Source organism: Puma concolor, chromosome A2 (assembly GCF_028749965.1).
Source record: "Puma concolor isolate L17-30 chromosome A2, mPumCon1.1.hap2, whole genome shotgun sequence".
Taxonomy (NCBI): domain Eukaryota; kingdom Metazoa; phylum Chordata; class Mammalia; order Carnivora; family Felidae; genus Puma; species Puma concolor.
The window spans coordinates 158,728,111-158,749,836 of NC_141668.1; the positions used below are offsets into that span (position 1 = coordinate 158,728,111).

At 57.1% G+C, this 21,726-nt stretch overlaps 1 protein-coding gene across 1 annotated transcript; it reads right to left on the reverse strand.

Moving 5' to 3' along the window:
* Positions 1 to 330: 330 nt before the first annotated feature.
* On the reverse strand, positions 331 to 20,107 carry COLGALT1 (collagen beta(1-O)galactosyltransferase 1). The gene is made up of 12 exons (XM_086698674.1): positions 19,768 to 20,107; positions 18,142 to 18,252; positions 17,338 to 17,455; positions 13,323 to 13,457; positions 11,271 to 11,475; positions 8,734 to 8,853; positions 4,556 to 4,632; positions 4,365 to 4,471; positions 4,095 to 4,227; positions 3,420 to 3,547; positions 2,328 to 2,534; positions 331 to 2,075 (listed from the first exon to the last, which is right to left on the reverse strand). The coding sequence occupies exons 1-12, from the start codon at positions 20,028 to 20,030 to the stop codon at positions 1,808 to 1,810; spliced, it is 1,872 nt and encodes a 623-aa protein (XP_086554800.1). The 5' UTR covers positions 20,031 to 20,107; the 3' UTR covers positions 331 to 1,807.
* Between the last annotated feature and the right edge of the window lie 1,619 nt (positions 20,108 to 21,726).

Genomic DNA, 21,726 nt, shown 5'->3' on the forward strand with positions numbered 1-21,726 from the left:
CGGGGATTCCTGGAGTCACCTCTCTGACAACTCAAATCCTCATCTTAGGAGTTTCCCGGAGACCCCAAAACACGGCAGCCTGTCTCCTCAATCTGTCGTTGGCGGCAACCCCGCGGTCGACCCCACAGGACACAGGGCACTTGGCCAGCTGTCCCCGGGCTATTCTAGGGAAGTTTTATGGGGCTCTCACTACACCCTCACCCGCATTCACTCCACCAGTGGCTTTCTCTCCGGCACCTGGCTTCCTCCCACACGGGCCGGCAGCGGGGGCGGGGAGCGTGATTATGCACTGGTGGTCAGTGGAGCAGTGGACCAAGAAAAGAACACAGATTTATGTGAAAACCAACCGGGAACATTTAATAAAAAAATAAGCAAGTTATCCAGGACCTGACCCAGTGAGCAGTCGTCCCTACGAGAGCAAAGTCCTGGCTCTGACATTCATTCCAGGCCAAAGACACAGCAAGCCCTCCAGCCCCCGCTGGGGGACATCCTGCCCAGGCCTCGGGCAGGACCGCCGGGGGGGGGGGGGGGGGGCAGCTGAGCCCACGCAAGGCCCCAAACACACAAACAACCCCACCGAAGCCTTGAACACAGGAACCCCACTGCGCAGGCAGGACCCACACGTGGGATGCAGGCCGGGGAGGTTGAGCCAACAGGGGGATGGGTCAAAACAGGAGCAGGGGTGAGCACAGGAGACCCAGCCCCCGTATTCATCCCTTGCCCCCTCCAGGGGGGCTGGGTCTAGGGGAGCTTGCGTGTGGCCCTGTGGTCACTGGGACCCACAGCTGCCCCTGGTGAAGGAAGAGCCACCCTCCCTCCTGGGTGGTGGGGGGGGATTTTGTCTGCACAAGCTTGGGTGACCGGGGTGGGGAGGGGTGGGCAGGGGTCAAACTCAGCCAATCATTCCCCAGTCCCATTGGGAGTCCATGAGGTCTGGTACACAGCAGGCGTTCAATAAATGCCCGCTGCACAAAGAGATAAAAGACTCGTCTTGTGCATCTCAGTGGCCTGGCACTTAGCACGTGGCCCGGCACACACGTAGGTGACCCGGTGCCGACCCGGCGAGTGTTACACTGTATCGCTAATGCCTGTAGGTGCTCTGTAGATGGGGTGGGGGGTGGGGGGAGGAAACCGATCGAAGCATGAAAAGCACCTTGTTTCTCTTCATCCCCAGCACACAGCAGGCACTCGATAAATGCTCTGAGTCAGTGAGAACTTGTCTTTGTGTCACGAGTACCAGGCAGGCACAGAGCGGGTGCTCGGATGTGTTGTTGGAAGAAATGAACGAAAGGGGCTGGTCAATCTCAATATTCCCAGAGCCTAGGATGGTTGGTGCCCAGCCTACAGTAGGCGTTCAATAAATACTTAAATGAATCAAAACAATGACTGTGTATCACTAGTGCTGATTCTTGGGGCGGTGGGGGGAGGGGCGTTCGGTAGAACCTTGACGACTGAATCGATCACTGGCCTACGGAATAACTGCGCCTCACTCACTGCCGCTAACACAGAAGCCTGGGACACAGCGGGGACTTCAGGTGTTCGGCCCCTGAAGACAGGAACGTGTCTCGTTCCCATCTGATCCCCCCGGTTCCGGGCCCCGTTCCCGGCATACAGTAGGCACTCCATTAAAGCTGCCTGCGTGCACGTGATTGCTGAACAAGAGCTGGCTGGATACCGCCTTGCGTGGAGGGCCCTCTGCGGCCGGCCAGGGGTCCGCAGGGGGCTGGGGGGGGTGGCCCTTCTGTCCCGGGCGAGCACAAGGAGGCTGGGCCAGCGATGCCTGCTTTGGTGTTTCGGCCGCAGCCCCTCAGAGCTCGTCTCGGGCGGCGCTGTCCAGCGGGGACTGCAGCACGTCTGAGTTCTTGGCCTCGCGACTCAGTGCCTGCTGCTCGCGCATCTTCTGGGATTTGGCACGGTCCCAGTCGGTCTTGACGTGTTCGTTGTTCCACACGACCGAGGTCTCCGTGTCACTCACGTAGCCATCGTCCCCTGTGTAGTGCGTGGGGTAGATGAGCAGGGGCTCCACCGAGAAGGCGCGAAGGTTGCGGGGCGAGAAGTGGGCCTTGTACTCAGACCTGGGGGGGGGGGGGCGGCGAGAGGAGAGGCAGCAGTGGGTTGGGAGTAAGGGACAGACTGAGACGGAAGTGGGCAGGGCAGTGGCGGGGGGTGGGGGGGGGATCACGTGGAGCCGGAGGGTGGGGGTAGCACGGGGGAAGAAGCAGGCAGAGGAAAAGACACACCCTTGGGACAGACACACAGCAAGAGCCCACCCAGGACAGACCCACGGCAAGAGCCCGGCCCGCGTGCCCGCCGCAACCCCCTCTCACACTGGGTGCTTGTCAAACATGACGGGCAGGAACTCGTCGACAGGCAGCATCTTGGAGAGCGGCTGGGCCGCCAGCAGCTTGCGGGCGCCTTGCAGGGAGATCACGTAGGCCAGGGTCCAGTAGGAGTAATCGGCCTCCACCAGGTTCCTCACACGGGGCACAGCCTTCTCCGGCCGCTCCACCTGCATCCTCTTCCGGCCCACGTAGCTGGGGTGCAGAGTTAGGGCCCTGTCACCCCCCTCCTTCCCGCCCGCCAGAGGACGCCCAGCAAGCAAATCAGAGACCTAGCGAGCCTCCATCAGGCCCCGGGGGGGCGGCAGGCGTGGTGTGTTTGGGGAGCGATGGGGAGGCCGGAGTGGCTGGGCCAGGGAGGACCCCAGGGGCTGAGGTACGCAGGGAGGAGACTGGGTTTTTCCAAGGGCACTGGGGAGCCACGGGAGGATCCGGAGCTGGGAAGGGAAGGATGTCCTGGACCCTCGCTGAGGCTGAACCACGGGAAGGAGTGGGGCCGGGAGGGAAGCTGCTCTGACTTCACAAGGCTGTGGGGCAGCTGGGCAAGGCGCGGGAATGTGGTGAGGAGTCAGGGACGAAGGGGTACGGCTGCTGCTCCTGTTACAAACATGGTCCACAGTCTGGGGCCTAGAGCCTGCATCAGGGCCCTGCATCCAGCAGGACAGCGAGAGAGGGAGGGAAGAAAGGACAGAGGCAGGGAGGAGGATCCAACTGACCTAGAGGAGATTCCAAAGGACTGTTCCAGAAATACGCTGGCCACACCCCACCTCGAGCTGGTCCAAGACCCAGGCTCCCCGGCTATGCCCCCACAGTCCGCCAGGCCCCCAGCTTCTGGGAACACTCCCAAGCCCTGACCACACCCACCCCAGGCCACGCCCCAAGCCCCGGCTGCTCTCAGATCCAGGGAGCGCGGGGCCTCTTCTGCTATACCCCCAAGAGTTGGCTCAGCCTGTTAACTTGCAAAGGCCATCAGACCTACAGGCTCTAGGCCACCCTTCTGAGCTCCAGGCTCCAGCTCCACCCCACTCTAAACTGGGCCCCGGACCACGCCACCAGCCCTGCCCCCACCCCCCCACTCACATGAGGTCCCAGTCCAGACCCTCCCGTTCCACGTCCCGCATGAGGTTCAGCAGGCGTCTCTTGAAGAAGATCTCAAAGCGCAGGTCGTCCTCGAACACAAGCGACTTCTGCAGCCCGCGGTCCACCACCTGAGGGAGGACGCCCTGCCCACGTCACACAAAGACCAAGGCCAGACCCGACCCTGAAGTCAGCTCTGCTTAAAGGCCCTGGGGCAGCCGGAGGGAAGCAAACAGGCACCTTCCTCACCGTCTTTTGGATCGACCTCCCTCCCTTTGAGGGTGGCTGCCGAGCCCCTGGCATGGGGCTGGCGTTGGTTAATGTCCCTGTGGCCGTCGTTTCTAATTGTAAATGTTGAGCACAGAGACCAGGCTCCGGAGACATTTGACAGCAGCTGGGTGGGAAGAGCCCTCAACTGGGGGCCCTGGGTCTCAGACCCCACCTTCTGTGGGAGCCGGGCTCCCCCTCCCTCCCTAGTCTGTTTTCCCCTCTGCACAAAGGAGGGACAACAGCTGCCCCACCCAGGGTTCAGGGGACTTCCGGTGAAGCAGTCACCGGAGAGAGGCCCTGTGTCCCGCTGAAGTTCCGGAAGCCTGCAGGGGGCGCCAGTGATCCCCTCCAGGAGGGGCCAGAAGCCTGAGGACCCGAGGACAGCCCGCCCTCCCCTGCGAGGCCTACCTCCTTCCAGATATTATAGTGGCTGAGGAAGCAGCCCAGCTCGCCCTTGGTGAGGGGCCGCCCGTGGTAGGGGTCCCGGTAGCCGGGCAGCATCTGGATGCCCAGCGCCTCCACCTGGCTGGTGTTCATGGCTCTGGAGGCAGGGAGCAGGGGTCAGAGGAAGCCCCGCTCGGCCTGCCATCCCGCCGTCAGCCCGCCCCCTCCCACTGTCCGCACCCGCCAGGGAGCGGTCTACACCCATGCTTGTGGACCCCCCGGGGTGGGACTCACTTGCCGTCCACGGCCTCCACGAGCCGGCACTCGATCTCCTGCGCCCGCAGCGCCCGCAGCATGCGGTCCCGCCGGTCCTGGCGTCGCTTCAGGTTGATCATGAAGACCTGCGGGCCAGGAGCTTCAGTGGGAGACTCCAGGCCCGGCCCCTGTCCCCACCCCCGCCCCCGGGGAAGGAAGGCCTGGCTCACCTCGTCAAAGCCCATCTTGTCAGGCGTCCTGGTGGGCACGGAGATGAACCTGGAGGGCTCCGCCGGTGGGTGCTTCACTGTGGGGCGGAGCGAGGCCACGGGTTCGGTGGGGTCCCTCAGGGAGGGGCCTGGCCTCCTAACAACCTCCCTATCCCAGCCCCTGTGTGACCCCCCTTCACCCCAAACTCCTTAGCCTGGCACTGGAGGCTGTGCCTGAGCCGGCTCCACTCACAACTCTGGTGCTAGTCTCTTTCCCCACCCCTACTCACTCGGGCTGTTGGCACTGCCCCAAATGCACCCCCTTCCTACCTCAGGACCTTTGCACACGCTGGGCTTCTGCCTGAAACCCCTTTCCTTCCCCCCCTCCATCCCCTGAGTTCTAAGACGGCCTCTTGAGTTGGAGCGGGGCACCTCCTCCTGGCTCCCACAACACCTGGGCTTCTGCCATCGAACCCCAATCCTGCAGTCCTACCTCTCTGGTTTCCTGTCTCCCGTGTGCCCCCACAGAACAGACACCAGGTCTGTCCACTCACGCTGAGTCCCCAGTGCCCAACGCTTGGTACGCAGCAGGCACTCAATAATTACTCGTAGAACGAGCACAGGAATGATGGCAAGCCGTGTGACGTTGACCTGCCTGGGCCTTGGCTTTCCTCATCTATAAAATGGGACTCTAATAAATAAAAACCACTAACAAAAAATTCTTTAAAATGGGATCCGATTTTAAAAACCTCCTCCTCCCAGAGGTTTCAGGAAAAGATGCCACGAAACGACACATATTATGGGTTGAACTGTGTCCTCCCCAGTGCGTTGGCATCTTTACCCCCCGTACCTCGGAATGTGACCTTATTTGGAGGTAAGGTTTTAAAGACATAGTCAAGTTAAAATGGTGACTGGGATCCTTAGAAACATGGGAACTTTGGTTACAGATGCACGCGCAGAGGACCACAGGAAACGTGCAGGGGGATGGTGACCGTGTGACTGGAGCGCCTACAAGCCAAGCTATGCCAAGGACTTCAGAGTGGCCATGACCACTCCCCTGTCAGCTGCAGTGAACGACGCTCAGACCACGTCCCTGGGGCCCTGTCTTGGCACACCCCTGGTGGTTTCCCTCAGAAGGATCAGATCCGCGGGTGGACGGGGGGTTGGGGAGGCTCCTGCACACCCACTGGGCTGGCCCAGAGGAGCCCAGCCTCACGGGCAGTGCGGCATCTGCAGCCGTCAAGAATACAGGCCCTATGTGAGCCTGAGGGACAGACACAGGCCCCTCTGTCTGGGACAGACCTGGGCGAGGCCCAAAGCCAACCTGGGCCCCCCAGGGACACCACATCCTGGGCTTTTTTTTTTTTTGCCTGCTGGGGTCCCTACACAGCTCTGACCACCCCCTGCCCTCTTTGGGGGAGCCGGAGACCAAGGGCAAGATGTTGGGGTCTGAGCACCCGGGTGCAAACTCTAGGTGCCTTTCCCTTCTCTGAGCCTCTGCCCCTCCCCTGGGGCCCAGGCTCCCCTGGCCTGCCTGTGGGGAGTGAGGATCTCCTCTTTATTGCCTGTTCTGGGAAAATGGAGCACATCGGGCATCCAGAAGGAGCAAAGCCATGCAGCCTTTCCAGAAAGTCACATCACAATGGTTATAAAAACCTAACACCTTCAGCAGACCCATCATGGGGTGAATAATCGAACTTGCCCAAAGAGAGGTCTGGCCTTTGTCCCCAGCTCCTGGGAGGTGGAAGCCCTCTGAACACCCTGCCTGGCAGGACTATCTTTGTTTGCCTGGGGTCTTGGGCCACACCGGGTGGTCTATGCCAACAGTGTGATGTAGGATCTTGCGCCATGTGGAATCAGCTCGCCCTCTGCGAGGACTAGACGTGGAGGTCACCCATGTGGCAGTCAGCCAGGTCCCTGTGAGTCCAATAAAAACCCTGGACACCGAGGCTCAGGGGAGCACCCGCGGCTGGCAGTACACCATGCGTGTTGTTCACACTTTGGTGCTGGGAAAAGTACAAGCTGTCCACACGACCCCACAGAGAGGGGACGACTGAAAGTTCCATGCATGGAACGCTCCTGGATACCACCCCAGACACCCCTTCCCTCTGCTGACTGTAATCTGTGTCCTTTCACTCATAATAAACCGTGAGTGTAACAGCTTCCGGTGAGTCGAGTCCTTCTAGCGAATTATCAGACCCGAGTGTGGTCTCAGGGACCCACGGACTCTGCAACTGGTCTAAGAAGTAAGAGAACTAGTGACACCGGGCAGCAAGGCAGGGGACGAGCCTCAGCTGCATCCAGCAGCCATGGCAGCACCGGCGGGACGCTGGGCGGACGACCTGGTACTTGAGAGAGGAACGCGGGGCGATTCCACTTCCAGAAGCACCAGGCAGCCCAAACCCATCCGCTGAGGAAATAGGGGCGGTGGGAGGGCCAGGGGAAGGCCAGGGCCCGGGCTGTGGCTGGTGACAGGATACAAAAGCGATCATCACCCGCGCACACACACAACGCCCATCGCCCCCGTGTGGCTAAAGCTCAACGGACAGGACTTCTATCCAGCAAGGTTTACGGGGCCGACAGGGAGAGATGCCGCATAGTCCGGGGGCGGGGCAAGGAAGCAAGTCTCCGGGTTCCCCATACTCAGGGACCTCGCGGAGCTTTTCTGCGAGTCTGAAGCTTCGCCGTAAGACAGACTTGAATGCGTGGGAAAAAAATCACACGCACAGCCTGGGTCCAAGCGCCCACAGGTGGACACGTGGTTTTCACTCAGACCAGAAGGAAGGATTTGCACCAACACCTGAAACCTCCAGCCCCTCCTTCTTTTCGTTCCCTATGCTTTGCTCTGGCCCCTGAGAAAACGGGGAAATATTCGCCCCTCTGTCATTTTCGGTTTCTAACAGCAGCGCGAATGGTTTCCTGACCGGAGATAACACTGGAAATATTTGTGAAACTTTAAACTAGGAAAGCTACGGAAGCCTCGGAGATAGTTCTCAGGGTCTAGTCGCCAGTGGGAGTTGGTGACAAGCAGAGATCTACCTCCTGTGACTGCAGTCTGGTGGGGTTTGCTGGGCCGGGTGTGGGCATCCGTCCCAGACGCTCAGATGTTATGTGGGGGCGGGGGGGGGGGGTGGCGGTCTTCAGCCTGGTCACCTTGCAGCCTCCAGATGTCACCTCCAAATACCCAGAAGTTGCCCCAGAAGGCAGGGTGCCATTCCACCTTCAGCCACCAGGGGGTGCCACAGACAGAACTTTCTAGAGCATGGGCAGAGTGGGAAAGGAGCCCCAGAGCTGGGCTCCTCCCTGTCTGTGCAGTGGGAGGAGTGGCCATGCCGCCTCAGAGGCCGTCTTGGGGGAGTGTGTGGCCAGCACAGGGCGAGGCCCCCGTGGAGGTGGACAGTGTCTCACTGCTGGCTGCTCCGGAGATCCCCAGCTGCTCAAACCACCACGAGGGCAGCTCAGCCCTGCGTGCCTGTCCCACCTCAGGGCCCCACTGGAGGGACGGCTGGCTTAACAGTTTATGGATTGATGTGTATATGTACATACATATTAGAAAGACGTGAGCTTGCAACTATGATACAAATACCTTTTTAAAATAAATCTATTCAAGTGGGGAAAATAAAAGCATTCATGTAAGAGAAATACAAGACAAAGAATGGTGGGTCTGGGGGTTGGCAGGAGTACAGATGAGAAAACGGCTCAAGATGACAGTGTCCCAGACGCTACCATGCACATGAAGGTCTATCAGTGAAAAGCTGCTGCCCCTGGGCTCCCACACCCTCCATGGCTCCCGCCTGCCACCGGGGAAAAAGGCCTGTTCCTCAGTTTGGTGTCTGAGGCCACTGCCCTGCTCCGCCTGCCAGCTCTGCCCAGCTCACCACCTCCATTTCTGCCCCATCAACCTTGGCTGTTCGCTGGGCTCACGTCCCCTCCAGCCTCCTGGCCTTTGCGAGGGCTGATCCTCCGGCTGCAATCTTCTTCCTGGCTAACTCCCGTCCACCCTGCATCTCAATGCCACCTCTTCCGGGAAGCCCACCCCGACCGCTCTCGGGAGGCTGCGCACAGCTACCTGCCCAAGCTGTTCGTGCCAGGTACCCCCTGCCCCCAGCCAAGGGACTGGCGCGCGGCAGACGCTCGCGTCGGGGGATGGGTGCGAGGTGGCGGAGAAAGGGAGGTGACTTGGGCGCGGGTGGACTCACCCATGACCTCCAGCTGCACGTGCATGAAGCTCTCGGCCTCATCCTGGAGGCTGCTGTGCGCCCGCAGCGGCACTGGCAGGAAGCCATATACCTCCTTGTTGCAGACGTACATCTGGACCTCTGGGGCCAAGGAAACAACAATCAGGAGTGCAAACGGCAGGGCGCCGGGGTGGCTCAGCCGGTTGAGTGCCCGACTTCGGCTCAGGTGGTGATCTCGCGGTCCGTGGGTTCGAGTCCCGCGTCAGGCTCTGTGCTGAGAGCTCAGAGCTTGAAGCCTGCTTCGGATGCTGTGCCTCCCTCCGTCTTTCTCTGCCCCTCCCCTGCTCGCACTCTGTCTCTCTCTCTCTCAAAAATAAATAAACGTTAAAACGAATTATTAAAAAAAAAAAAAAAAAGTGCAAATGGTGTGAAGCCGCACGGCCCCGGGTGGGGCTGGATCTGAGACAGGTCCCGCTGCTCCTGGCAACCAGCAGAGGCTCCTCACCTCCCCATCTGGGGCCAGGAGCCAGAGGAGGGGCTCACGCTGCCGGGCAAGCCCATGACAAACTCCAGAGCTGTCAACAGGCGCCTTGCGTGGCCACGGACTCAGTCCCCGCAGGATTCCATGACAAACCAAACCGCAAAACGGCGGGTGGACCCCACCAGATGCACCCTTATGCCCAGAAAGGGGCTGCAGCTGAACAAAACATTAGTTACATCAGAGCCTTCTGCATTCGCCCTTTTCTGAGTGGTTTACATCTTTGTATCTTGTGTAATCTTTTTTTTTTTTTCCCTTAAGTAAAAAACAAACAAACAAAAAACCCCGGTGAAAATGATTTTTCGTTTTAACTGGTTAAACTTTTTCTGTGAAGGGGCAGACGGTCAATATTTACGCTTCTGGGCCAGACAGTTCTGTCTGAATGACTCAGTTGCCGTTGGAACGCGAAAGCGGCCATAAATGATGCTTAAATGGATGCGCGTGGCTGCGTGCCGCTGAAACTTTATTTATAGGCCCTAAAATATGAATTTTATATGATTTTCAGATGTCACAGAATATTCTTGTTCTTTTCATTTTTTTCCATTCAGGTGACCAACTATATACTTCTTATATATATTTGGTCTTTGTTCACAGTTTCTGGCTCACGGTTCCCCAAACCCGTGGAATTTCCTAAATGTTGAGAGCTTAAAAGTGTCTCTTATGTTAAGAAGTGCCTTTTGAGAAGCATTTAAAGAGGCCCCCCCCCAACACACACACACACACACACACACACACACACACACACACACACACACACACACTGATTGCCAGGGGAATCAACCATGAATAGAAGGTTGGATTCTTCAGAGGAGAGAGGTAGAGGCTGAATCACCAAGAGCCAACGATTCAATCAACTGCGTCTATGTCACGGAAGCCTCCATAGAAACCCGACAGGATGGGGTTCAGAGAGCTTCCGGGGTGGTAAACACGTGGAGATGTGGGGAGAGCAGTGCACGTGGAGAGGACGAGGAAGCTCGGCGCCCCTTCCCACGTACCTGGCCCTGGGCGTCTCCTCTACATGGCCGCTCCCGAGTTCTATCCTTTTATAATAAATCAGTAATCTAGTGAGTCGAGGGGTTTCCTGAATTCTGTGAGCCGCTCTGGCAAATTAAGGGTGATTAATGGGTTGGTGGCTGGCATGTGAAGTCGGGGGCCGGGGCGGGGGGGGCAGTCTTGTAGGACCGAACCCTCAACCTGTGGAATCTGACGCTATCTCTGGGTAGACAGTGTCAGAATGGAGTTGAATGATAGGACACAATGCTGGTGTCCGAGAATTGTTTGTTGGACAACACCCCACCCCCACCCCGCACACATACATGATGCAGTTGGGTCCAGGAACCAAAGGCATTCTTAGCTCGTGGCTACAGAAAAACAGATGGTGGGCCGGCTTTGGCCCATGGGCCATAATTGGCTGCACGGTGGTTTTAAAAAATACGACAGGTCAGCTATGGTTGGCTGTGTTCTCTCTCTCTTTAAAATGTTTTTTTTTTTCGGGGGGGGACACCTGGTGGCTCAGTCGGTTATGTGTCCGACTTCAGGTCAGGTCATGATCTCCCCGTTTGTGGGTTCAAGCCCCACGTCGGGCTCTGTGCTGACAGCTCGGAGCCCGGAGCCTGCTTCGGATTCTGCGTCTCCCTCTCTCTGCCCCTTTCCCGCTTCCTCTCTCTGTCCCTCAAAAAATAAATGCTAAAAAAAAATTTTTTTTTTAGTTTTTTTTCCCCTAATTGTACAGTTAGGGAACAATTACGCTCAGCTACAGGAAACTGGGAGAACACAGGAGAATATCAAGATGGGAATAACCCTCAATAAATAGGTCTTAAACACCTGGGCAGTGAAGCGCCCCAGCAAAGCTGGGGCTGGAAAGTAAGTAGGTCCTGAGGATATCGCCCAACACCTGGCGACAGCCACACCTGAAGCCATCCCTGCACTCTGCAGCTCTGATTCTGTGAGCCTTCCGTGGGCTCGGCACCGTCCCAATGAACCGGACGCCCCAGTGATGGCCAGCTCCCTGCGGGCTCACCTGCTTGCTTGCAGGAGAAGGCAAAGACGATGATGTCGTCAAAGGACCAGGTGTAGTCGGGGTGAGGAGGGTAGAATGCCAAGTTCCTGGATGCCGCCTTCCGCAGGTCGATCAGGAAGGTCGAGTGCACCATGGGAACCGCAAAGCAGCCCTGACGGTCCCGCTTGCGGATGGGGATGTAGGCAGGTGTGCGTTTGTAGTAGCCCTGCAGGGAGAGGGGCAGAGTGCGGGGGTCCCTAAAGGTGAGGCGGGGGGCCTGGGACAATGGGAGGCATGGAACAACTCGGAGAGCGAGACCCAGATGCCAGCCTCTGGCCGCAGTGGGTATTCGCGGAGTGCAAAGCTCTGGGTGCGGTCAGGCCTCATCTGCACCCCACCCCCCCACCAGAACCTCAGCCACCCGGGGTGGGGGGTGGCAGATAAGGGAAGGGAAGCAGTTGTCCACCCGCAGACCTAGCTCCACACTTCAGATCAGGAGGGAGCCACTGGGGGGCTCAGTCGCTTGGGCGTCCAACCTGGACTCTTGACTTCGGCTCAGGTCATGATCTCACGGTTCGTGAGTTCGAACCCCACGTGGGGCTTTGCACGGACAGCACAGAGCCTGCGCTGGATTCTCTGTTTTCCTCTCTCTCTGCCCCTCCCCTGCTAGCACTCTCCCTCTCAAAAATAAAGAAAGATTAAAAAATTAGAAAAAAGAAGAAGAAGAAGAAAGACAGGAGACATTAGGGAAGGAGGAAATCAGAAAGTCAAGGGGCGCCTGGGTGGCGCAGTCGGTTAAGCGTCCGACTTCAGCCAGGTCATGATCTCGCGGTCCGTGAGTTCGAGCCCCGCGTCAGGCTCTGGGCTGATGGCTCGGAGCCTGGAGCCTGTTTCCGATTCTGTGTCTCCCTCTCTCTCTGCCCCTCCCCCGTTCATGCTCTGTCTCTCTCTGTCCCAAAAATAAATAAACGTTGAAAAAAAAATTAAAAAAAAAAAAAAAAAAAAAAGTCAAGAAAGGGCTGGATCTTTGTGATCCTTTGATTTACACTGGACAACTTCAAGGAAGTTGGGAGGGAATCTTCTAGAAGAGATGACTTAACAGTCGGAGGTTGGTCTCTCTCTTCATCATACCTTTACAAACTGTAATTCTTAGAGTGTAACATTTAGGTTTCTACGACATATTTTTAACAAATAGAAACCGTGAAATTGTTCACTTTAAAATGGTGAGTTTGGGGCGCCTGGGTAGCTGTTGGTTAAGCGTCTGACTCTTGATTTCAGCTCAGGTCATGATCTCACAGTTTGTGGGTTTGAGTCCCACGTCGGGCTCCATGCTGGCAGTGCGGAGCCTGCTTGGGATACTCCCTCTCTCTGCCTCCCCTGTTTGCTCTCTCTCTCAAAATAAATAAAAATAAACAAACAAAGCTGAGTTTTATGTTATGTGAATCACCCAACAATTAAAAAGACAGGCAGAGTCAAGAGGGGTCCCGGCTCCAGCCACCAAACCCCATTCCGCTGGCATGGTCCCCACTCCAGCACCTACCCTTTCACTCCCCCTGGAGTTGCCTGCAACCCCAGCCTCAACCCTGGGGTGGGACTTGTGGCCCAGGCTTGGTCAATCCGAACCTGGCATTTTCCTGGCTTCAGTAACTGGCTCGGGTGTAGGAGGAGACTAGACAGGGACCAAAGTGGACTTTGGCCAGATGGTGCTGGGATCATGCCTCAAGAGTCTGAAAATGAAGCCACCCAAAGGATGGAGGAAGATAGGAATGCTGTTTGAATACCTAGATCAAGTGGTGCCTGAAGTCCTATCCTGGCACCGCCACTTCCTAGCTGTGTGAGCTTAGGCAAGTCAACTCCTCTCTGTGCTTCTATTTCTGCTTTAGTAACTGGGAAGAGGGTGGGGAGGAGACGGCACAATCACAGCCCCTCCCCAGAGGAGCTACTTAGGAATTATCACAATGATGTTGTGAGATGCTCACATGAGGTGGTATGATAAGTTAGACCCTAGCCACAGCCCCCAGTTGCTCACCCCTCCCACCCCCGGCCCACACCCTACCCCAGAAGCCCCCTGACCTGGGAAGTCATCCCACACCAGAAGTTGGAGTACGCAGCCCGCGAATCCAGCATCGGGGCCACCACGGTCTTATTCTCGGCGATGAGGAGGCTCAGTGTGTCAGGGTTGAGGATCAGGTTGTCTGCATCCACAAACTGCAAAACACCCAATACAGCATCAGCATGGGTCACGGGACTGACCTGGGCTGGGCCACGGCTCTGAACAGCCAGAGTCCTACAGGGGAGGGGTGCCTGGGGATCCCGGAGCAGCAGATGGGGCCCTGGAAGCCACCTGGTTCCTCAAGTGACAAGCCAAGTCATGCTCATACAATACACTACGCGGCAAGAGAAGGGACAGACCACACAGCACAAAGCAACATAAATGGGTCCCAGATGTAGCACTGGAAACTTTCAAAACGGACAGTGCTGGAGGACGAGGACAGTCGGAGCAGAGGCCACCTCTGTGCGGAGTGGCTGGGAGGAACACACGCTTCTCCTAACGTCAATTAGATGCTGATAAAAAGCGTATAAAAATCAGACCTTCACATAAGCCTTTTTTTTCCTTTAATGCCTCGAATGTTGGGATAAAAAGATGGTAACTTCCTTGTTGCAGCATCAGATGAAATCTACCAGCCCGGGAACGGCGTCACCGTGGGAGGGGGGGGTGCCTGCTGGTCCCCCCACCCCAAACCACGCATCACCAACACTCTCCAGCAAGGCCACACCAGGATGCTCACCACAGTGTTATTTATCACACAACCCAGGGACGACCCAAGAGTCTGGTGGTGGCGAACCAGCCAGGGGGGTTCGGGCCGCGTCCCATAGCGGAGTGAGCCAAGACGGCTGGGAATCGCGCCGCAGTAAACGATCGGGTAAGGGTGGTCCTGTCCACCGGGGATACGCAGGTCACGATGCGATTCCACACTCCGTGGCGTGCTCCAGGACAACCGGAAACAGGGATGAGACATTTGCACACCCAAGTTCCCAGTGGCATTGGCCACAGCAGCTAAACGGCGGAAATGACCCAAGTGTCCGTCGATGGCAGAAGGGATGAACAAAACGTGGTCCATCCGTTCAAGGAACATGACTCAGCCACAAAAAGGACTAGAGTTCTGGCACACGCTACCACATGGATGGGCCTTGAGAACATGGTGCACGGTGAAGGACGCCAGACACAAAAGGCCACGTGGTGTTATGATTCATTTACATGAAATGTCCAGAACGGGCGCATCTATAGACACAGACAGCAGACTGGTGGGTGCCAGGGGCTGGGGGAGGGGGAGTGGGGAGTGATTGCTCATGGGGACAGGGTCTCCTTCTGGGGTGCTGGGAATGTTCTGGAACTAGACAGAGGTTGTGGTTGCACAACATAATGAATGTACTAAATGCCGCTGAGTTGTCCGCTTTAAAACAGTTAATTTTATGTTATGTAAATTGCACCTCAATTAGAAAACACAGAAAAGCAGCCAGAAAGTGAGTCTCCCTGGGAGGTAAGATTATAAGGTTTACTTGTTTTTTTTTCTTTCCTAAGTTTCTTATTTTTTTCTTGTGTATTTTCACACCAGTAACACCTATATCGCTTGCAAAAGGAGGAAAAAAGAGGGTCCTTTTCTTCCCCTTTCTCTTTCTTCTATTTCTTTCTTTCCTTCCTTCCTTCCTTCCTTCCTTCCTTCCTTCCTTCCTTCCTTCCTTCCTTCCTTCCTTTTTTTTTAGAGAGATCCTTTTTGTAACAATTTTAAAACACCGGACAAAGGGGTCCACATCCCAGTATGGATTTCCAAAGACCCCAGTCACAGAAAGACACTGGTATGCTGAAAGCTGCTTTGAGTTTTTGTTTTTGTTTTTGTTTCTTTAGTTTTAAACACACTGAGTTCCCCCCAAGTTTGCTGAGGGAGAGAAGTGCAAGCCAGCCAGCCTCGAACCTGGGGAAGCAGACAAGGTGGCTCTGTGCTAGATGGTTCCAGGAGGGTCCGGTCTCCTCTCTGCACCTCACTGGTTCCGAGACTCCACCCAGCACATGGTCACCTACCTCTCTGAGCCTCCACCTTCCCGTCTGTAAATGGGCTGATAAGACATCAACCTACAGGGCTCCCAGGAGGAGTCTGTTCTTTTTTTTTTTTTTCAGTTTAAGAAAAGAAAAAGTAATTTATAAAGGGTGTTCCATTCTTTCTCCTCCACCCTCTCTGCAGAGCTCAGGCCAGGGACATGGGGTCCTCCTGGCACCCTCACATCTAGTCCCCAAACAGAGCCTGTCCCCTCAGCCTGAAAAAGCATCCCCAATCCATTTGCAGTCACTCCCCACTCCTCCTCCTCCATATTGGCCTCTACCCTGGCCTCCTGCTAACCCCATTCCTGCCCCAACAGACCCTGCTTCCCCATGGGAGGAGCCATGGGGCTTCTGAAAATCGTAAATCAGAACACAGTTCTCCTGTGCTCACATACCCTCCATGGCTCCCCATTACCCTCAAAGTAAAAGCAAAATCTCTCCCTTGGTCTGCGTAGTCTGGCCCCCACCCACCACTCCAGGACCGCCTCCATCACCCCTCCAGCCACACCGGCCTCCTCGCCAGTCCCTGTATGCCCCACACTTGTGCCCTACTCTGTTCCCTCTGCCTCAGACACTGTCCCCGGTGTCCCCCCAGAGGCTGGCTTCCTTCTTCCTTCGGATCCACTGCTAGGGTCCCCTCCTAAGGGAGGCCCCCAACCCTGCTCACTCATCACAACACCCTGATTATGCCATCTGTTGTGGACTGAACGGGGGCCCCCAGAAAACGATATGTTGAAATTCTGACCCCTGGTAACCTGTGACTGTGATCTTAATAGGGTCTTTGCACATGTAACTAAGATGTAGGTTAAGAGGGGGTCAGACTGGAGTAGGGTGGGCTCTAAATTCAATGACTAACGACCTGATAAGAAGAGACAGAGAGAGGAGTCCGTGTGACCCCGGAGACCGACAACAGAGCGATGTGGCCACAAGCCAAGGAACATGCGGAGCCCCCAGAAGCTGGAAGAAGTGAGGAAGGACCCTCCCCTAGAGCCTTCAGAGGGAGCACAGCCCTGTGGACACCTTGACTTCAGACTGCTGGTCTCCAGAACCGCGTGACAATAAACTTCCATCATTTTAAGCCCCCCCCCCCCCCCCCCGCCCATAGTGCGGGCTACTTTATCACCGTAGCCCCAGGACACCGATCCGCCACCAGCTGCCTTTGTACGATCGCAGCACTGGCTGCCTTTCGGTATGTCCTCGCTCAGTTTCGTTTTCTGGTCCCGTCCACCTTTCCGGGGACACTAGGAAGGCAGGGTGCAGCCCGTGCTGACCCTCACCGTGTCCTCGGGGTCCAGCCCGCGGACGGAGGGCAGGGGAGAGGCTCACAGACGTCTGCCCACTAAGTAAATAAGGAAGGTGCAGACCGCAGCTAAGGGCCCGGCGTGTAGATGGAGACCAACCACAGATACGTCAGGCTGGCATGGGTGCACTCAGCCTCCACGGGGAGCCAGGCCCAGCCTTCAGTGCCGTCCACCCCCACCCGCACCAGGGGGGAGATCACGTCCAGATCAAGGGGATGGGCTGACGGGGCTCGCAGGCCTGTGGGGAGATACCTTAACATTACTGCACTTGCGCCTGAACCGTCCCTCCCTCCAGAGGCAATGGCCGGCCCAGAAGGAAGTGAAAGTCAGGCCCCATCGCCAGTGCCCCCCCAGCCCCCCACCCCATCCACTAGCTTCTCGGAATTCGCCCAGAGGATGTTATCGTCGGTCGTGCAGGAGGGGCAATAAAAAGGAGATGGCCCAAGGGTCCAACCACAGGGGACGGTTAGGAACACAACCTGATGACTAAGGGCCCAGGGGGCCCTGGACTGAATCCCAGCAACTCTGCTACCCAGCTGTGTCACCTCTGACAACTCACTCCCCCTCAGAGCCTGTTTCCCTCCGTAAACGGGGGGGTTAAAGTTGGTCTCTACAGCCCACTGCTCCGGCCTCCCTCGGCCACCCAGACCTCCCCCGCCATCTGGGGGCAGCTGGCCGAGAAACTCACCAGGATGTAATCGGCCCACATGTCCCGGGCAGATTTCAGGGCTGCCTGGCGCAACTTCATAACGTGCTCGTAGCGCGAGTCGGACCAGTGTTTGGGGCCCTCCTCGTCCGGGTAGGACCTGCAGAGAGGCAGCTGTGCTGTGGGAAGCGTGGGGCACCATCGCAACCCAGGGGGCAGTGGTCAGAGAGGGCTTCCTGGAGGAGGGGATGTGTGGGCTGGATCTGAAGGCTGCGAGGAAGCAAGAGGAGAAAACTGGGGGAGGGAGCCCAGGGCCAGCTGCAGAGGAGGAAGAAAGCTCTGGAGATGGGGGTCGGGGGGCCTCTATGCCTTGCAGGGTCATTCCTGAGGGTAAGAGGAGCCGCAGAAGCAAACTTGCAGCCTGTCCTCCCAGACTCGGAATCTGGTCTGGGCAGCAGACGGGTTAAGAAAAAAAAACCTGAAAGGATTAAAGAAACCAGGGGTCAGCACTGCCCAGGGGATCATGGGGAAGCTAAGCAGTAGAGCTCGTGCCAGGGCACAGAGGGACACTGGGGACAAAGCAGTAGGTGTCCCCACCACCAGGAGGACAAGGGCCCAAGGGAACTGCGGGGGAAGAGAATTTCTGGGGCAAAGGTCCAGCTGGAGGATTCCGGCCCATTGAAGCTGAAGGCGGATCAGAGCAGCCCAGGCCAGCCCTTAAGGCTGCAGAGCTGGGACAATGGGGAATCAGGAAAGGTGTGTGAATGAGGGCGCAGCCCAGTCCGGCTGTCGGGGGGGGGGGGGGGGGGGGGGGGGGGGGGCATCCGGGCAGAAGCCGAAGCTCACCTGGGCTCCTCCGCCGGCCGCCACTCCACAGAGTGGTACCAAGTCTTCACAGCTACCAGCCATTCGCGCAGCACAGCCGACGTATTGTCTGAGTTGTGGTCCGTGGCCACCCTGCGGGCAGAGCAGGACAGGCAGCGTGAGGCCGGGGACAGTGAGGCAGGGCAGACCACCGGGGCAGCAGGGGCAACAACAGACTCCGGACCCCAAGCCAGCCTCCCACTAGCTTATAGCCCTGGGCAAGACGCTTCCCCCCCCTCGCTGCCTGTTTCCTCATCTGAAATACAGGTAAGGGAGGACTGGACCCACTTCCCTGGGCTGCAGAGGGGATCAAACGAGCTCATTCTGGAAAAACACATCAGACGTCGTTAGGACGATTGAGCATCTAGGATCTTATAACCACCCCAAGTACTAAATAGGTACAATTTAGTTTTACCATGTTTTCAAAGTTTATTCATTTATTTTGTGAGAGAGAGAGAGAGAGAGGGAGGGAAAGAGAGAGTCCCAACCAGGCTCCACTGTCAGCACAGAGCCAGAGGGGGGACTCGAACCCACGAACCCATGAGAACCCATGAGATCATGACCGGAGCCAAAATCAAGAGCTGAAGACTTGACTTAACTGAGCCACCCAGGCGCCCCTGTGCAATTGAATTTTAAAACGTATCCAGTATATCACATACGCTCACCCCCCCCCCCCTTCCTCAATTGTCTCTTATGAGCAACACCACCTTATAGTGGGCTGTGGTTACTTATTAATTCAACAAACAATTCTTGGATTATCCAGACTACGCAATCTGGGGTGGAGGAGTGAGAGCCATTTAAGAGTTCAGGTTAACCATAAAGATGAGAGCTATCCCCCCACCGAAAAAAAATTGTTATGAAGTCGCCAACAGCAGCAGTGATGATTAGTAATGACAACATAAGGGTAAGAGTACTAGTCCCAGCTCCGGCCCATCGGGCACCAAATCAGAGACGCCAGGCACAAGGGCTTCACAGGCATTAACTGGTTAATTTTCTGAGACGGACCCAACCGCAGTGGCATTAAGGCCCCCCATTTTCCAGATGAGGAAACTGAGGCAAGAGGCGGGAAGTCACCAGTCAGGCAGAACTCGGCCTCATTCCCCTGCCACGAAAGAGCCACTTCCCCCTTTGGCCACTAGGGTCCGGTAACCCACCCACCCACGCTGGTTAGAGGGCAGGGAATCCGACTCCGGCTGGGTTCGGGATCCAAGGCAGCAGAAGCCAGAAGCCGTAAGGTCTTTCTGTTAGCGGAAGTGCCGTGTGGGCCGCGGGGACCCCGGGTTCCCCTTCTTTGGGGCTGTGGGTGCTCCGAAGCGGGTTTGAGGGTTAGTCCCAGGCAGAGCGGCCCAGCCCTGGGCTGGGCGCGAGGGGTCCCGGATCTGCAGACAGCGGTCGGTCAGTCCTAATGCGGCGGGGAAGGGACAGGGGGAGGGGCGGGACGGCAAAAGCAAAGGGCCCGCGCGCCCGGCCCGCCCCGAACAGGGAAGCCGGCGGGGTCCACGCGTGGGTCCGGTCCGGCCCGCCCCGCCCGGTGGCGGGGCAGCAGGCAGCGCGTGGCGTGGAGCCGCCCGAATGGGGGCAAGCAGGCCGGGCGGGGGCCGAGCTCACCACAGCGCGGTGCGCTCCCGCGGGTGCCGCAGCCGCTCGAGCGCGCCCAGCGTGGCGGGCAGCGCGTGGGCCGCGTTGCGCGCCAGCAGCGCGATGAGGACTCGCGGCGCCTGCAGCGGCGACTCCGGGCTCCAGCGCTCCTCGGGGAAGTAGGCGGCGGCGCCCGGCGGGCCCCCCGGGGGCGGCAGCGGCAGCAGCAGCAGCAGCAGCAGCACCGGGCGCGGCCGCCAGCCCCGCCTGCACGCGCGTGGGGCCGCCGCCATCGCGCCACGCGTCGCCTTTAAGCCGTTTTTTCTGCCGGCGGACGCGGACCGCGCCTTGAAGAGGCCAGTGGGGGGCCCCGCCCTGCCGCGCGCCTTAAAGGGGAGGAGCGCCTGGAGTGAATCAGCCGTCTGGGCCCGTTTCCCAGGCCCCGCCCTCAGGACGGCCTTAAAGGCACAGAGAGCCCGGAGCCTTCCAATCTGACGTGACTCTGGTGCCTTCAAGGTGCCGGAGCTCAGAACAAGCCCTGCCTCCCGACACCTGCCCCCGCCTGATGTGCCTCCAGGCGGAACTGGCTAGTTAGGACCAGGTTTCACGGGGACGTCGTCTAGGGCTGTTGGGTGTGAAGCGCGCGTGGTCCCTGGCGTCCTGCAGACCTGGCTTCAAATTCAGCCCCACCGTGGGCTCCCAGTGTGAGCCTCAGTTTGTCCATCTGTACTATAGGGTCTTCCCGACGCCTCAAGGCTGGCGGCTGCTGGAGCCAGATACTTGAAAATGCTGAGCACGCGATCTGGGGGCAGGGTGGGAGTTTCCAGAGAAATGCTATCAGGGAATTGTTTCCCAGGACTCTTATCAATGTACTTTACGATTGCTTGTTTCTGGGCCATTCTTAAAAACTAAGTTTTAAGAAGGATGCTCAGGTGTACATTTATTAGTATGGTCGGAAGGAGGAGATTGAATATTGTTAAGTGAAATTCGGGGCACTGTAGTGTGTCCTTGTGCTCAGGGGGACTGTAGGGCTTGAATTTAAGTAAGACAGGGCGGTGGGCTTGACCCAAAAAGCCTCACGGCTCCGGCGCGCGCTAACCGAGTCACGTGATATTTGCCCTTCCTCCTCCCCATGCCCTTCTCCTTGTCCATCCCCTTCTTCCAAATTCATTTCTCTCCTTTCTTCTGTTCTCCAGTTTTTTCTACAATAATCATTTGTGCAAGTTCAGTTTTTAGCTGAATGTTTTGGAAGCGCAACCTAAAATTTACTGGTTACATGATTGACTAAGGGAGTGAGGAAGGGAGTGGAGGAAGGGGGTCTGGCCACACTGGTCACTGCTGCTGAATCCGAGTAGGGGCACACTTGGGGCTCTGCTTTAGGGGTATGTTAGAGACTTTCTGTAATAAAATGGCAAAAACAATTCTGCACTCTATGAACCTGGCCAGAGCATTCATACTAAGTTAGAAAAACAGAGTGACAAGATGTATCCCATACCCTGATAAACTGAGAAAAGACTAGAAGGTTTTCGGACCAAAGACAAATAGCGATTTTCTCCAGGAGGACTGGATGGCAAATTCTTGTTTCTCCAGTTTTGCAGGATTAACATCACATCCTGGGTTTAAAAACTACAACAGCTGTACAAGGCTGCAGAAGCACAAATGTTATCTCAGAAGTTGGAGCTGGAGGGTAAAGTCAGGAAAAGTGAAGAAACTCTCTTTGGGGAGGCTGAAAACGCCAGGGCGGAAAGAGGCGGAACCATCTCCACGGGGAGTCTGCATCTCCCCCTCTGAAAGCTGAACCCAGAAGGACCCTGGGGAAATCCCTCCGGAACCTGCTCCGGAAGCAGCTGTAAGGCTTGTGATACAATGAAGCTGTCAACTGCCAGGACACAGATGGCTTCTCTGGCAGGCAGAGGGAAGTCAATCAGTGCTTCACTCTCAGCTGAGAAACTAGATACCAAGTTAAGATTTGGAGCAAATAAATCCGAA

Excerpts from the sequence above, each read along its gene's own strand:
- COLGALT1 (XM_086698674.1), bottom strand. The coding sequence starts at position 20,030 with ATGGCGGCGGCCCCACGCGCGTGCAGGCGGGGCTGGCGGCCGCGCCCG. Across the intron at positions 17,456-18,141 it reads CGGCCGGCGGAGGAGCCCAG|GTCCTACCCGGACGAGGAGG; the intron begins GTGAGCTTCGGC and ends GCCTCTCTGCAG. Across the intron at positions 2,535-3,419 it reads GGTCTGGACTGGGACCTCAT|CTACGTGGGCCGGAAGAGGA; the intron begins GTGAGTGGGGGG and ends TCTGCACCCCAG.